This window comes from Pleurodeles waltl, chromosome 1_1 (assembly GCF_031143425.1).
Source record: "Pleurodeles waltl isolate 20211129_DDA chromosome 1_1, aPleWal1.hap1.20221129, whole genome shotgun sequence".
Taxonomy (NCBI): domain Eukaryota; kingdom Metazoa; phylum Chordata; class Amphibia; order Caudata; family Salamandridae; genus Pleurodeles; species Pleurodeles waltl.
The window spans coordinates 132,810,698-132,826,695 of NC_090436.1; the positions used below are offsets into that span (position 1 = coordinate 132,810,698).

General features: G+C 44.7%; 1 protein-coding gene across 2 annotated transcripts in view; it reads right to left on the minus strand.

Moving 5' to 3' along the window:
* ST8SIA5 (ST8 alpha-N-acetyl-neuraminide alpha-2,8-sialyltransferase 5) overlaps positions 1–15,998 on the minus strand; it is a 341,938-nt gene that overhangs the window by 231,796 nt on the left and 94,144 nt on the right. Inside the window, exon 2 of one of the 2 annotated variants that reach the window (XM_069218872.1) lies at positions 1,643–1,750. The exons of the other annotated variant lie outside the window; for it this stretch is intronic. Coding sequence (XP_069074973.1) covers positions 1,643–1,750 — 108 coding nt within the window. The remainder of the gene's footprint in view (positions 1–1,642; positions 1,751–15,998) is intronic. 2 annotated transcript variants of the gene reach the window in all.

The window sequence follows — 15,998 nt, forward strand, 5'->3', positions numbered from 1 at the left end:
AGCTCTGCCCCCGGCTTGAAGTGTAGGAAGAGTGCACTTCACCCAGACCAGATGTGAGGGGGTGTCATCACCTTTCTCGTGGTGGGGACACTGCGTTGTTGCCAGTAGGTAGGCCACATTCTACAACTTCTCCTCTCGACAGTCGACAGTACTCTCGATTCGAAACCTCTTAGTACTGTCTGAAACAAAACCTGCTACTATTAATTCCCATTTGTAGAAATTGCCTGGATAGAACATGACAGAGCAGTGCACCTTCTGCACCCCTACGGTAGCTGGGTTGGAGGGGCCAACACCTCTCTAGGAGATTAAGGACAGCGAATTTCTCTTAGCATGGGGAGGTAGGCATGGAGGAGTAGACCTAGGCTCTCGGCATTGCCTGGAAGTAGATCAAGGGGAGTGCAAGCAGGATGTTTCAACTGGTGAGGAAGAGGGGACTGCATGCAAGGGAGAATGCAGCCTCAGAGGCAAAGGTGCTGCTCACAGGTGCCCACACAATTACCTCTGCTGCTCAGGTAGATGAGAAGGAAAAGCTATCTCTCTTAAAATTGTGCATTCCTTTATACTTACAAAAGCTATTCCTGAAGAGGCTGGCCCATTGCTCCATGCTATGCATCCAGAACTGTGGGTTGATACAAAAGGTGACTGACTCCAACAAGCCAATGGCTGTAGGGAGCTGACCCACAACTCCTCTAGTATTATGTTTCTTCACACCAGTAGTCTGACTGAGCTGGATGGTTACATAAGGAGCAAAGGACCACAGGCAATATCTCTGTCTACACTCTTATACATATAAATATGGTTGCATCATGTCCACTCTGTCACCTAATTTTTATGTACTTTGTCTTTTATGTTTTTATTTTATGGTCTACCCACATAGTGTAAAACACAACCAGGAGCCAATAACATTGCAATTATTATAAGTTTGCAAGGCAAAATAGAAGTTAGCTCACAAAAAACATATAAGACATAAGATGGGTATGAAGATGGGTATAAAGCAGTAGTTTACATCTTATCGCTGCTATTGTACATTACATATACATATATGTAGGTGCTGGTACCCAACAGAAACCCTGCATATGTTGTTAACTACATGCTCATTAATGTGCAGTTTCCCTTGTAATTCCCAGATCTCTAGGACCTGAATGCTGACTGTTTGTTTCCCCCATCCCTATCTCAATGTATTCCCTTAGCCTCAGTTCATTCCCAAATGTGTAGAACCCATATACCTTATTGCGCTACATAAGTATGTCATTAAATTAAGTTGAATTAAGTCACACCGCAGAAGCGTTTCATATATAAGTGCCAATAACAGATGGCATGCACTGTAACATACTGACAGTAAAGTATCTGTCAGTCATTATGAGTGCCCAGTAGAGCATCATCCTTGAACTAGAGGCTTTACGGAATGTGTAAATGAATACAAAAAGGACACAAGTTTTTTTTTTAATTCATAACATAATAAAAAGGGCATATTATTATTTGGCCTGAATGGATTATCTGCTATTACTGAACACACATGCAATGGAACGATGCATGCACATACTACACAGATTTCACAGGCCGCTTTGACACAAAGAGAATAATGCAATGCACGGTCCTGGCTGGCGCTCTCCCCCTATTAATATTCTGCTTTGGTCGGTACCTGCCGCCTGCGTCACTGCCAGTCTTCACTGCTCCGTCATCCGTGAAATTAAAGGTCCCGCTCCAATTCCCCAACTCCTCTCCACTCTGCCAGCTAAACTGCAGCCCTCTAGTGAGAAAACGAGGCAGTTGGTATTTCATGTCACTCATTTGGTTTATCAGTTTTATTTTCTGTTCATAAAATTCACAAATAATGTAAGATTCAGTTCTATGATTTTTTTTAAAAAAAAGTGTGATTTGGAAGCGGTAATAATACCTGTTTCACCCCTACACAATCACAGCTTAATTCAAGTACTTGCTTATTGCTTGATTACCTTGTCCCTTTGGTTATGATTGTGGCTGTAATGTATCCCTTTGTTTTCCTACCCTGGACAAAATTACAGTTGCCCAAGTACACATAGTTTCTTCTGGGACCAGAAGGGGTACACCAGCGCAGAACACGCGGTCCAAGCATGAACAGCAGAAAAACACAAGAAGGTATATGTTATGACCTGCTGCTATTGTTCATCCATTCCTTGCTCTGCTCACCTTAGGCTGTGATGTCATGGAATGCTGGTGTACCGATGGTGGTTGAGTTGCTCCTCAGAGCAGGTGGGCTGAGCATGATGGCTGTTGCTCTGATGGTGCAGAGCATGATGGCTGTTGCTCTGATGGTGCATGTAACCTGTCCTCTTCAATAAACCTAGTACTCGTTGTCTACACAAACCTGTCTGGACCCCTGCTTGGCCAAGAGACTATTGTCTATTTACAACAGCGGCAACAACAGGAATCTGAACACAAAGTTGTTGAAGACAGAAGAGAAAAGAAAATGAACTGCTGACATACATGCCAACATTCTGAACATAGAAATAGGGAGGTTTTGTTAAAAGAAATCGGGGAATTAATTTCTCTCATTGACTTACATTGAGGCTGAGGCGCTTTTATATGTGAGACAGCTAAAAATAAAGCCAGTTTGGGCTTAAAAATATCAGGAGTGTTCCACCTGAATCAGGTCTGTTGGCATGTATGCACTGATGCACCAGCTTTGCTTTACACTACAGATGGCCTACAGACTCCACTGCTCATAAACTCAGCTGAAGATTACTGGTCAGGGGGGTTCTACCAAAAGACATGCAGCACGTTCTCGTCAATAAACCTAGCACTCATTGTCTACACAAACTAATCTGGTCCCTTGCTTGACTGAGAGAATATTGCCTATGTACAGTATCTGCAACAGCAGAAATCTGAACACCAATTTGTTGAAGACAGAAGAGAGAAGAATATAAACCTCTGATGTCTGCAAATGTCTTACACCACAGACCACCTACAGACTACACAGCTCATAAAGTCAGCTGAAGAGTACTTGTTCTACAAGTCGTGGCATTAGAATCTGGGAGAAGTTAGGGTCTGCCGATTAGAGTTGATTTGTAATTTTGACAAGAACTGGTGTCAACAGCTAAACGAAGTGAGAATTTCCTACTAGTATCAGATTACTCAAGATTATCTAGACCACTTGGAAGAGAGTAGAATATTTTTAGAGGTGTGCACGATACGTCTGGGTAGGAATTGCAAGAATAGCGTGCATACATTCAGCCACATGGAGGAAGCTGAAGATCATGTCGGTGTCTTCAGCATGTTCGAGTATTTTCAAGATCATAAGGACTGTAGCAGGTGATTTGACTGCTGTGAAGGTGGCCTAACAGGTAATGACATGGCAAAATTGTATCTGCAACATCAAGACGATCACCATCAACCAGCGTAACAGTACTGCACATGCACCTGTGCTAAAACCATGCACACGCTGCAAAGAATGGTTTTCTCTACAACTATGGTGCAAGGTGGCATTCGTATAATTTTCCACTTGATGTTAAAATAAAGGACATCATGCTCCACTTAAGATTTAGGGGCGTGGAGGAAAGTTTCATTCTAGTGTTGGAGCCCGACATGTAGCATGTCAGTAAAGGGTACACTCCCCCCAGTGCGCTTCCAGGGAGCCCTGAGCATCCCCTTTCTAGGTAGCCCATATGTCCATTTATCTGAGTTCATTTCAACGTCCTTTCATCATGATCATCGACCGATTATTATCTGGACTGAGCCTCTAGTTATAGACAAAGTAGAACCAGTTAATAGTTCTTCTATGCAGCTCACTTTGAGGATATCCAATGTACTGTGTGCCATCATGCAGCTGCCATGTGGAACCATTATGGCATACATGTGCCCGTGGGGAAAAAATGTCAGGTCTCCTCTGGACTGCAGTTATGGGCATTGAGGAAGGACTATTACTCAGTGTATTCCAAGCCTCTGATTGAGACTATGTACTAACAGATGTCTCAGTAGTGATCAGTGCACACCAGAGACAATATCAAGTGCTATGGTTGAATGGTCATGGTAATAGCTTTGTTGGGGGGACTTCTAGGTCTGTGAGACTAATGAGAGGAAAGTACGTTGTCCACCACCCTGTGCACTATGAAAAAGCGCAAGCAGCAGAACTGTTAAAATTAGTTTGCAGTGAACGAATTATTGTAGTACTGTGTTATGAGGGAAGTATATACACACATATCATCAAGGTACATAGATGTTGAGTTATACTTACTTTTAGGATATTTTGGTAATCGATATTTTACCTTATCTATTTTTGTAGCACAGTATTTTTGTCCACAATATCCTGATACACAACCAATAGAAATGTTTCATGATATTCTCAGAAGTACCGTGGAAACCTGCACCTGGCACAGCTGTCAAGGTGTGTTACTGGGAATGTTTGTGGGTAGGAAAAAACTTGTAAAAGTATGCTCAGGTCGAGATGCAAATCCACACCCGTACTGCTACAAGTTTGTGTTTTTTCTGTGTGCGAAGGTTCAAACTTTAAGGTTGCCCGAGAGTGTGTATAAGTCAGCATGGTAAATATTGCACCAGGTTGTATTGGGAGCTGTTATGTTTGTGCAAAAAGCGCATTAGTCCTTGTCTGAGGGTTGAGTCTGAGTCATGCAGAACAAGGTGTACCTCTATTCCTGTGTACAGTAGAGGATGGGAAGTTGTGAGCCTTCGTTCTATGTACAACACAAGGTGAACTGCATGTTCTCCTCCTTCTTTGTGCAGTAGATGAAGGATTGTGTAGAGTCCTAGTACTGATTTCAGAAGCAGGTGAATTTAGTGGCTTCCTGGTCAAGTGTATGGTACAGGGTTGTGCTGCACGAAAACTGTATTCTTCTGGTCTTCTGTGCAGTAGGGGGTAGTGTATGCCCGATTCCTCGTCATATGTGCATTACAGGGTGTTCTAGGTGGTCCCATGATCCTTATTGCAGTTCAGGGTGTGCCTGAGAATTTTGATCTCAGTTAAATAAGGTATTTTGGCCATTGTATGGTTGTTACCTGTTTTGCGTGGATTGAAATGTGTGCATCAGGGGCATATCAAGTCTACTCAGGTTCTCTGATGTCTTCTATAGTTACTTCTATTTTGTGTCTTCTTGTTTCTAAGAAGATAGGGTGTGTTGTGAACTGTTTTCACTGTTACTACTGTCCCTCTTCTACTCAGCCTTGGTTAAGACATCATAGAATGTTGGATCTTGTCATGTAGTGGCTTGATATTAGCTATGTTAGAAATGGGGTTTTTGGTTGGCAGTCAGGTTACCCCCTGTCCAAGCAAGGACCCTCACTCTAGTCAGGGTAAAACTCTAGTCAGGGTAAAGGAGAATCACCCTTAGCTAACACCCGCTCACCCCCTTGGTAGCTTGGCTCGAGCAGGCAGGCTTAATTGCAGAGTGTAGGTGTAAAGTATTTGTACAAACACACTCACTAACTCAGTGAAAACACTACAAAATGACACAACACAGGTTTAGAAAAATAGCTAATATTTATCTAAACAAAACAAGACCAAAATGTCAAACATCCACCACACACAAGTCAAGTTATGAATTAAAAAGCAAAAAGAGTCTTAAACCCTTTAGAAAACCGTGTTAACACTGTTAGCGTGCAAAAGTACCTGGGTAGCATCAAAATAACACAGCACAGATGAGTGTGCGTCGAAAAAGGCCAGCGAAGCCACGATTTCTCACTCGCAAGCGAGACCCGGCATAGTTCCTCCTCCAATTGGGTCGGCGTGCGTTGTTTTTCCTGTTCGTAAGGGAGCGATGCGTCGAACGGACAGGCACCTCGGGTCTGGGCAGGCTTTGCGTTGTTTTTCTGCACCCAGCGATGTTGCGTGGAAAATCCGGACGCACAGAATCCAAAAACCGCGCTGCGTGGGGATGCGGCGTTATCAGCCTCCGTTAGCGGGTGTTGCGTGTCGTTTCTCCAGCCGCGTGCGTCGATCTTCCAGCCGCGATGCAGGTGGAGCGTTGATTTCAGCTGCAAAGCTGGCGGCATATCGTTTCTCAGCTGCGTCTCGGAGGGTGTATGGCAGTCTGTGCGTGGATTTTCAGTCTTTGTCTGCCAGCTTCACCTTTCAAAGGCCCAGGAACTGGATAAGGCACCACTTGGCAGGGCAGGAGTCTCAGCAGAGAGTCCAGGTGCTGGCAGGGGAAGTCTTTGATGGCCCTAAGACTTCAACAACAGTAGGCAAGCTCAGTTCAAGCCCTTGGAGATTTCTTCACAAGCAGGAATGCACAACAAAGTCCAGTCTTTGTCCACTTTCACAAGCAGAAGCAGCAACTGCAGGATAGCTCCACAAAGCACAGTCACAGGCTGGGCAACACTTCTCCTCAGCTCTTCACCTCTTCTCCTTGGCAGAAGTTCCTCTTGATTTCCAGAAGTGATCTAATTTTCAGGGGTTTGGGTGCCCTTCTTATACCCATTTCTGCCTTTGAAGTAGGCCTACTTCAAAGGAAAGTCTCTCTTGTTTGGGAGATGCTGCCTGGCCCAGGCCAGGCCCCAGACACACACCAGAGGGGTGGAGACTGCATTGTGAGAGGGCAGGCACAGCCCTTTCAGGTGTAAGTGACCACTCCTCCCCTCCCTTCCAGCACAGATGGCTCATCAGGATTTGCAGGCTACACCCCAGCTCCCTTTGTGTCACTGTCTAGAGAGAGGTGCAAACAGCCCAACTGTCAAACTAACCCAGACAGGGAATCCACAGACAGACAGTCACAGAATGGTTTAAGCAAAAAATTGCCTACTTTCTAAAAGTGGCATTTTCAAACACACAATCTCAAAACCAACTTTACTAAAAGATGTATTTTTAAACTGTAAGTTCAGAGACCCCAAACTCCACATGTCTATCTGCTCCCAAAGGGTATTTATGCTTTAATCATATTTAAAGGCAACCCCCATGTTAACCTATGAGAGAAATAGGCCTTGCAACAGTGAAAACCGAATTTGGCAGCATTTCACTGTCAGGACATACAAAACACATTGGTATATGTTCTACTTTGAACATACACTGCACCCTGACCATGGGGCTACCTAGGGCCTACCTTAGGGGGGTCTTAAATGATGTAAGAAAAGGGAAGGTTTAGGCCTGGCATGTGGGTACACTTGCCAACTCGAATTGGCAGTTTTTAACTGCACATACAGACACTGCAGTGGCAGGTCTGAGCCAAGTTTACAGGGCTACTAGTGTGGGTGGCACAACCAGTGCTGCAGGCCCACTAGTAGCATTTGATTTACAGGCCCTCAGCACCTCTAGTGCACTGTACTAGGGACTTACCAGTAAATCAAATATGCCAATCATGGAAAGCCAATTACATACACATTTTATATAGGAGCACTTGCACTTTAGCACTGGATAGCAGTGGTAAAGTGCCCAGAGTAACAAAAACAGCAAAAACAGAGTCCAACACACATCAACAACCTGGGAAACAGAGGCAAAAAGTTAGGGGAGACCAAGCCAAGGATGCCAGGTCAATACAATATTCTACGGGCTACATGCAATAGATGACTTGAGACAAAAAAGCCTACTCTAACATACAACTGGAATGAGCTGGAATGGACTCCATAAATGTCCAAAACTCATATGCTAGTAATGGGGTCAAGCAGAAACCAGTTGTAACCGGTCAAATGGGATTACCCTCGACCATACATGCTGGAGAGAAGAGATTGTTTATGTGTGTCAAGAGATGTCAGGTTTTACATTTATGTACTACAATAAATTATGCTTCTCATATTTTGGGTGATCATCCAAAAAACATGAAGGTATATCTAAGTATTGTGACTAAATTAGATGTTAAATGGGAAGAAAGGTAACAGGTACCTACCTATAAATATGGTTTTGCAGCTTACAACTCTAGATTCACATGCTGTTCATAATTCTGCCATCTCCTGGCTGGGTCCAGAAGAGTTTGTAGTCGTTTTTTTTTTCTCTCCTGGGCGTCTATTTGGGAGGAGTCCTTATCACTCGCCATGATGACGACCGTAAGCCCGTAATGCCCTCATGCATGACATCCATTTTGGATCCTTTTTCTCTTTTTTTACACATCTACTTCCCTCCTTCATGGGGAGGAGGAAGAGTCACATGTCAATCTTGAAGAGTTTCAAGTTACAAAACGATATTATAGGTAAGTAACTGTATGGCAGAATTGGCTCTTTTCTAGATGTACATGCTCTGCACAAATTATATAGCAGTGTTTTCCCACTGTGGAGGAGAATTTGAAGAGGAAAAAGTGCCAAATAAATCCTTGCAAATTGTATGAACTACTAGAGTTTCTTTTGAGCCTCAATGTCTACACAGTAATGCTTGATAAACATGTTTTGTTGACCATATTGATGCAGTACAAAATTAGTTTAATTCCACATTGCCAAGAAAGGCTGATGTAGCCCCATTCTTTCTTGTAGCATGAGCTTTTGATTCACTATCTAGTGCTTCAGTTGCTGCTTGATAGCACAACTGAATTAGTTATACAATTCAACTTGCTATACTACCTTTGGGTACAAGTGTTCCTAATACCTTTGAAGCATCGGCCACAAAAAATGATTGAGTCTCCTGAGCTGTGACCTGTAAGCTGCATGCCTGTGAGGCTAGGCAGAGACATTATTCATCACACAGGAGAGCATAAAGGGTACCATTCAACAACCTTTTTCCAAAGCTATACGATACTGAGCAGAAGAAAAAATCTCCAAGGAGCTGTCCAAGAGTGAAACACGCTTTGGCAAAGCAAATGGGTCTCGCCCATGCACGAGCTGGCTTTGCCAAAGTCTTTTCAACCATGATGTACAGCAGTGTGTCTGTGCAGCATGGCTAAAAGTAAAGTTAGAAAAAATGATATTATGTGGCCAGCGCTGGTCACATCATGGTGCATTTTTACTTATTGCTGGTGGGGTGGGCAGCATGGATAACGAGAGAAGGGTGGGAATGGGTTGCACAGACGCCAGGAGAAGGGGGAACAGTAAAAAAAAGCTCTATGAGGCTGCCAGTGCCAGTTCGTCATAGTGCCATGTTTTTTATGGTGGGTGAGTGGGCAACACAGCCAACAAGAGGGTGAAAGGTGGAAGGAAAAAGCAATAGAGAAAACAGGAGGGTGGGAGTGTAAGGAAAAAGGCAACGTGAACAAGGTTGGGGAGGGTAAGAGGAACACGAACAAGAGTGTGGGTGGGAGTGTAAGAAGCAACAGACAGGGGTGGGGATGGGAGGGTAATAAGCAACAAGGACAAGAGTGAGAGTGGGAGGGAAAAAGGCAACACGGATAAGGGGTGGGAGGAAGGTGAAGAAGTAACAAGGGATGGGAGGGGAAGAAACAAAGAAAAACAATTGTACCTTGATTACAGCGAGCAGTGGACGGACAGAGGAAATACACGAATCTAAGTGAATCAATCAGTATTTAGTCAGTACTTCAAATCAAAGAACAATAAGTGACATCGTAAAACAGTGGCCAATTAGAAGGCAGCAAATAAGAGTGACAATGAAGCCAACAAATGCTAAGAAACAGGTGGGCTCCAACCCCCTTATGGTACACAATACATTTTGCAACAACAGCGCATGCACTGTTGGCAGGCAAGAACTAAAAAGGGAATGTAAGCCGAAATTATAGAAGTAACATCGTTCAGAGCAAAAAACATAAATCAAGTGATTTGTTGCTTTTATCATTGCTCACTTTTTCAGTCAGGTTCCAGCTCCCAGCATTTTACAATACTTTTTTGTTTCTCATGAAGCAGGTCTAAAGAAATTTGGGCACATTTCCCCTGCCCTGCTAACACCCCAATGGCTTCCCATTGAAGCCTGGGCCCAATTAAAACTGCTTGCATCACCCACAAAGCACTGCACTCCTTCTCACCCTCCTATCTAAGCGAAAAACTGAAAATCTCTGGAGCAAACAGGGGCTCCAGAAATCCCCAATCCCTGTTCGTGGACCCCCCCACCTTCAGGTGAGAATGATACATGAATCAGTTCTTCTCTGGCAGTGTCACTATAATCTGGAACTCTCTGTCTCCCTCACTCTGTCTAATTATCTGTCTAGCAACCTTCAAAGAGGACCTCAAGCTCCTCCTATTTGACAGACATCTTGGTTAATTCAACCTCGACCAAACTTATTTCCTTTCTCCAATGCTCCCTGATCTGCCTTCTTTTAACTGTTTGTGTCCTCTGCCCTTTTGTTGTAACTATCTCTTGTGGTAACTCCGGTATACATACACTGAAGTAAACGTCTAACTTCAACTACTATTAATGTAACGGGCTGTAACCCTGTATTCTGTGTCTTGTAAAGCACTCTGATGCCTTCAGGCCATGTCCACGCTATATACAATTGCAAAAATGAATAAATAGATAAATTCTGCAGACCCGAGCACCAACAGTCTTGCCCAGCAGCTGTTGCATCTCCACTTTTCTACTAAATGCATGTTTCCCCCTTCGCAGGCAGATGACACTAGGATACCTCAATGTGAAAACAACAATGCTTTTCGTTGAAAAAAAAAATAAGAGCAGCTTCATCACCTTTATCAGCTTTCAGTATATATGCAATGTCTCTTCTCTCCAAGCCTTTAACAAGCTCCCCATGCACATGGTAATGATTAATTTGGCTGTGGACACCAATAACCAAACTCTAGTGCTGGTTTTCTGGGCCGCACTTTCATTGGCCTTTGCAACTCAAATCAAATCAAATCATTAACATTTATAAAGTGCGCTACTCACCCGTGCGGGTCTCAAGGCGCTAGGGGGAAGGGGGGGGTTACTGCTGCTCGAAAAGCCAGGTTTTGAGGAGTCTCCGGAATGCGGAGTGGTCCTGGGTGGTCCTGAGGCTGGTGGGGAGGGTGTTCGAGGTAGGTCTCAGGAACCTGGAGGAGCTGGAGGAGCTGCAGCGGCAGGGGGAGAGACCTACCCTTATCCATGGCTTATATTTCTCCCGTTCTATGCTACTTTGTGAAAACTATTTTTCAAGTTTCGTAACTCACTTGTGTCTGGAGAACTGTTATGAAATGTGGCATTGGAGTGGTGTATACCACCAACTGTATTCAGAGTAAACCAAGTAAAGTTTTAACTTCTATACTGTCACATGACCACACTTCATTGCTGTGCCTGTCTCTGCCATGTTACAATGATCCTTTCTGACATCTGCAGAGTAAGATTCAGCTAACCAGAAAGCAGGACTTAAAGACAGTGAGACAGAGAGAGATAGAACTGTGGGGGTAACGGATTACATAGCATGGTGGGTGTGAGTGTAAAGATTGTGAGTAAAAGTGCTAGCAAAGGTTTAAGTGCAAACGTGAAAAAGCAACTGGGAGTAAATAGGTGATATAGTGAGCATGTCAGATACTGGACAAGACAGAGGCAGAATGCGTGAGTAACAGGCATAGATAGTGACGGAGCTTTGTCTGAGCCACAAAGCAAGCGAGTGAGTGAATACGTGTGCGAGGGACTGCACTGTACTGCAAGAATAGGAGAGGGTGACACAGAAAGGAGGTGACAGAATGCCAACATGAAAGTATTGACCATGAAAGACTGAGGGCACCATTCATAGAATGAAGTCTGAAGATACACAGTGAGTGTAGACAAGGAGATATATAGAAAAGGAATCACAGTGGGGTTGAAGGAGATGCAGGTAGTCGGAGACAAAGAGAAGTAGAAAGGGAGAAGAAGAAAGAGGAAACAAGTGTATGGCACAGTAAGGTATAGGTATTCTCTTGCAGTCATATGAGTGAAACCTATAGAGTATAGCTCAAATTACAGATTTGCCACCTTCTCTGCTGCACTAACTACTGGGTAGGCTTCCTGCTGCACAGTTGTGGGTGGACCACCAAAATAACCAGTACCATGCTCGGTCGCAAAATGAACAGATCTGCACAGTAGCCACAAATAAATACAGATTGACATATTCTCTGGCATGTAAATGTTCATTGCCATATTTTCCTACTACATCTATTATGATGGAAATATTTCCGAATGGCTCCATAGCTAGCACCTAAACTATGATCTATTACCCAAAGTGTAGTGTGTGAGGTTTCTTCTGCATGTGTTTTCACAGTCAGCGTGGGTGATGTTACCTTGTTAGGGTCGAGCCTGCGTCGCATGTACTCGCGCAAGCGTATCGCAGCGAGACGCTTTAGGTATTAGAAAAGGGCTCGGAGCCCTGTAGACGTCACGTCCGTGTTTTTCATTGGTTTGTGGGCTTGCCTATTTAAATCTGCTTGCTTTCATTAGTCGAAGGCATGCATACGTCATGCCTTTTCTGGTGGCTAGCCCTCCTCGAACGCATCGACCAAGTACAGAAAACATGCGAGGCTCGCTGTTTTCTGTCCGGCTCGTGGACTACTTTTTCTCTAATTTGCTAGCACGATTTCGCTTGGCAGAAGTCGAGCGCTTTACACAGTTAATTGCACTTTTTCGGGTTACGTACATGAAGGATAAGTTACTTACCTGTAAATCCTAGTTCTCTTCCAGGGGTATCCTCATCAAAGTCATAAACATTGAATATTCCCGCCCTTGTGCGGGGACCCCGGAGCATATATATATAAAATACATACATATTATCATGTGTAAAACAGCAATGCAGGCTATAATCATAAATAGGCTAAAATGCTTTATTTCTATGCAAGTTTTTTTTTTTTTTTTTTTTCTTTTTTTTTCATATTATAAAATCACAATAGATCATAAATATCTACCTAAGCCCCAAAAACTGGACTTAGGGAAGTAAACAGCAGTAAATAGCAGAGAAGAACGAGTTACTTACCTTCGGTAACGACTTTTCTGGTGGATACATTAGCTACCTGTGGATTCCTCACCTCATGAATACTCCCATGGCGCCAGCATTCGACGGAAATCTTCTTACTAGTCTCTGCACGTCGACGAGGACGTCACTCTAGCCCACGCGACGCCGTCTGACGTCATACAGGCAATAAGAGGTCCTCGACGACGTGCGGACGTCAGTACCAATCATTTTTTACGTGCATGAGAACAACCAGGCAATGCAATGAAAGAGCAAGGCAACATCCCATTACATTGTAAAAATACACAACATTGCATGAATAACTGTAAATCTTTTATATATATATATAACTCTCTCTTTTTAAAATATATATACACATCAAGTATATACACAAAGATATATACATATTATAGATATATATAAATATATATATATACAACCTCCATTGCACCCTCAAAGACCAAGAGGAGCGTACTCAAGGATTACTTGGTAAGACCAGAAAGGCAACGGGGAGGCGGGTGGGACCGTGAGGAATCCACAGGTAGCTAATGTATCCACCAGAAAAGTCGTTACCGAAGGTAAGTAACTCGTTCTTCTGATGGATACAACTACCTGTGGATTCCTCACCTCATGAATAGAGTCCCAAAGCAGTACCACGCCCGGCGGTGGGTGCCTAAATGGTCAAACCAAGAAATCCTGCAGCACTGACCGTGCAAAATGGCCGTCCCTTCTAACCTCAGAATCCAAACAGTAATGCTTTGCAAAAGTGTGAAGGGACGACCAAGTTGCGGCCTTGCAGATGTCGACCACAGGAACACCCCTGGCCAAGGCCGAAGTGGCCGACTTAGCTCTGGTGGAATGAGCTCTAATGCCCTCAGGAGGATCCTTCTTTGCCAAAGAGTAACATATTTTAATGCAAAGAACAACCCACCTGGATAGTGTTCTCTTGTGGATTGCCTTTCCTCTCCTCTTGCCCACGTATCCAATAAACAGCTGATCCTCCAGCCTGAAATCCTTTGTTCTATCAATAAAGAAGCTCAACGCTCTCTTTGGATCCAGACGGTGCAGTCTTTCTTCCTCTTTGGAAGGATGAGGCGGAGGATAGAACGTGGACAAAGTAATTGCCTGAGCCAAATGGAAGGGTGAAACAACCTTCGGGAGGAAAGCAGCCTTGGTCCTCAACACCACCTTATCCCCATAAAAAGTCGTATAAGGGGGCTTTACTGATAAGGCCTGCAACTCACTCACTCTCCTTGCTGATGTTATAGCTATCAGGAAGACTGTTTTTAAAACCAAATACCTCAAGGGGCAAGAATGCATAGGTTCAAAAGGGGACCCCATAAGGAAAGTCAGGACCAAGGACAAATCCCATTGCGGCATAATGAATGGCTTTGGAGGATATTGATTTAGAAGACCTTTCAAGAATCTGATAACAATAGGGGATTTAAATAAAGATGGTTGGTCTGGAAGACATATGAAGGCTGACAAGGCCGATAAATAACCCTTAATGGTAGCCACTGCACAACCTTTCTGCGCCAGAGATAGAGCAAAAGACAAAACGTCCGATAGATGAGCATGCAAAGGATCAATCTGCCTCTCTCCACACCACGCAACAAATTTAGACCACCTATTAGCGTAGATAGATTTAGTGGAGTGTCGCCTGGCCGCTAATATAACATCCACTACCTCAGGCGGGAGAGAGAAGGAACTCAGGTTGCCCCGTTCAATCTCCAGGCATGTAGGTGCAGACTCTGGAGGTTGGGGTGTAGAACCTGCCCCTGCGACTGCGAGAGGAGGTCTGCCCTGAAAGGGAGACGGAGCGGCGGGCACATTGAGAGTTGGAGAAGGTCGGAGTACCACACCCTCCTTGGCCAATCCGGAGCTATTAAGATTACTAGAGCCCGGTCTTGGCGAATCTTCCTCAATACTCGAGGAATCAAGGGTATGGGAGGAAACGCGTAAAGCAACTGGCCGCACCAGGTTATTTGAAACGCGTCCCCCAACGCTCCCTGCATCGGATACTGAAGGCTGCAGAACAACGGACAATGCGCGTTCTCTCGAGTGGCGAACAGATCTACCCGAGGAAACCCCCACCTCTGGAAGATTAAACGGACTTGATCTGGATGGAGACGCCACTCGTGGTCTGCCGAGAAGTGGCGACTGAGACTGTCCGCACGCACGTTCAAAACTCCGGCCAGATGGTTTGTTATCAAGCAAATCCGATGGTCCTTTGCCCAGGACCATAGTCGAAGAGCTTCTCTGCAGAGAAGGTACGACCCCACTCCTCCCTGCTTGTTTATGTACCACATCGTGGTAGTATTGTCCGTTAGGACCTGTACCGACTGACCACGAAGGGAAGGGAGGAAGGCCTTGAGAGCCAGACGTACAGCCCGTAACTCTAACAGATTGATGTGAAACATCTGTTCCTCTGGAGACCAAAGACCTTTGATCTCCAGATCCCCCAGATGAGCTCCCCACCCTAGAGTGGAAGCATCCGTTATGACTGTGGCCACTGGTGGCGACTGCTGGAACGGCTTTCCTTGTGAAAGATTGTTGCTTGCAATCCACCACTTCAAATCCACAGCAGCATCTCTGGAGATCTTGACAGTACCCTCTAGATCCCCTCTGTGTTGAGACCACTGCCTTCGGAGGCACCACTGAAGAGCCCTCATGTGCCAGCGAGCATGCGTGACCAACAGAATGCAGGAGGCAAAAAGACCGAGCAGACGAAGGACCTTGAGGACTGGAACTACCGCTCATTTCGAAACATTGGAACCAAATCCTGAATATCTTGAATCCGCTGAGGCGGAGGAAAGGCCCGACCCAATGTTGTATCCAGTACTGCCCCTATGAACAGGAGGCGCTGAGAGGGCTCTAGGTGAGATTTGGGCTCGTTCACCGAAAAACCCAGGTCGAACAACAACTGGGTTGTTGACTGCAGATGATGCGACACAAGCTCCGGGGACTTGGCTTTGATCAACCAGTCGTCCAAGTAAGGGAATACTGCTATCCCCTTCCTTCTGAGTTCTGCCGCAACCACCGACATCACCTTCGTGAAGACTCGAGGTGCTGAAGTAAGACCAAACGGAAGGACCGCAAACTGATAGTGTTGCGATCCCACCACAAACCGGAGATACTTCCTGTGTGACTTGAGTATCGGGATATGAAAGTAAGCATCCTGCAAGTCGACAGACACCATCCAGTCTTCCATGTTCAACGCCAAAAGCACCTGTGCTAGGGTCAGCATCTTGAACTTTTCCTGCTTGAGGAACCAATTCAAGATCCTCAGGTCCAGAATTGGTCTCAAAC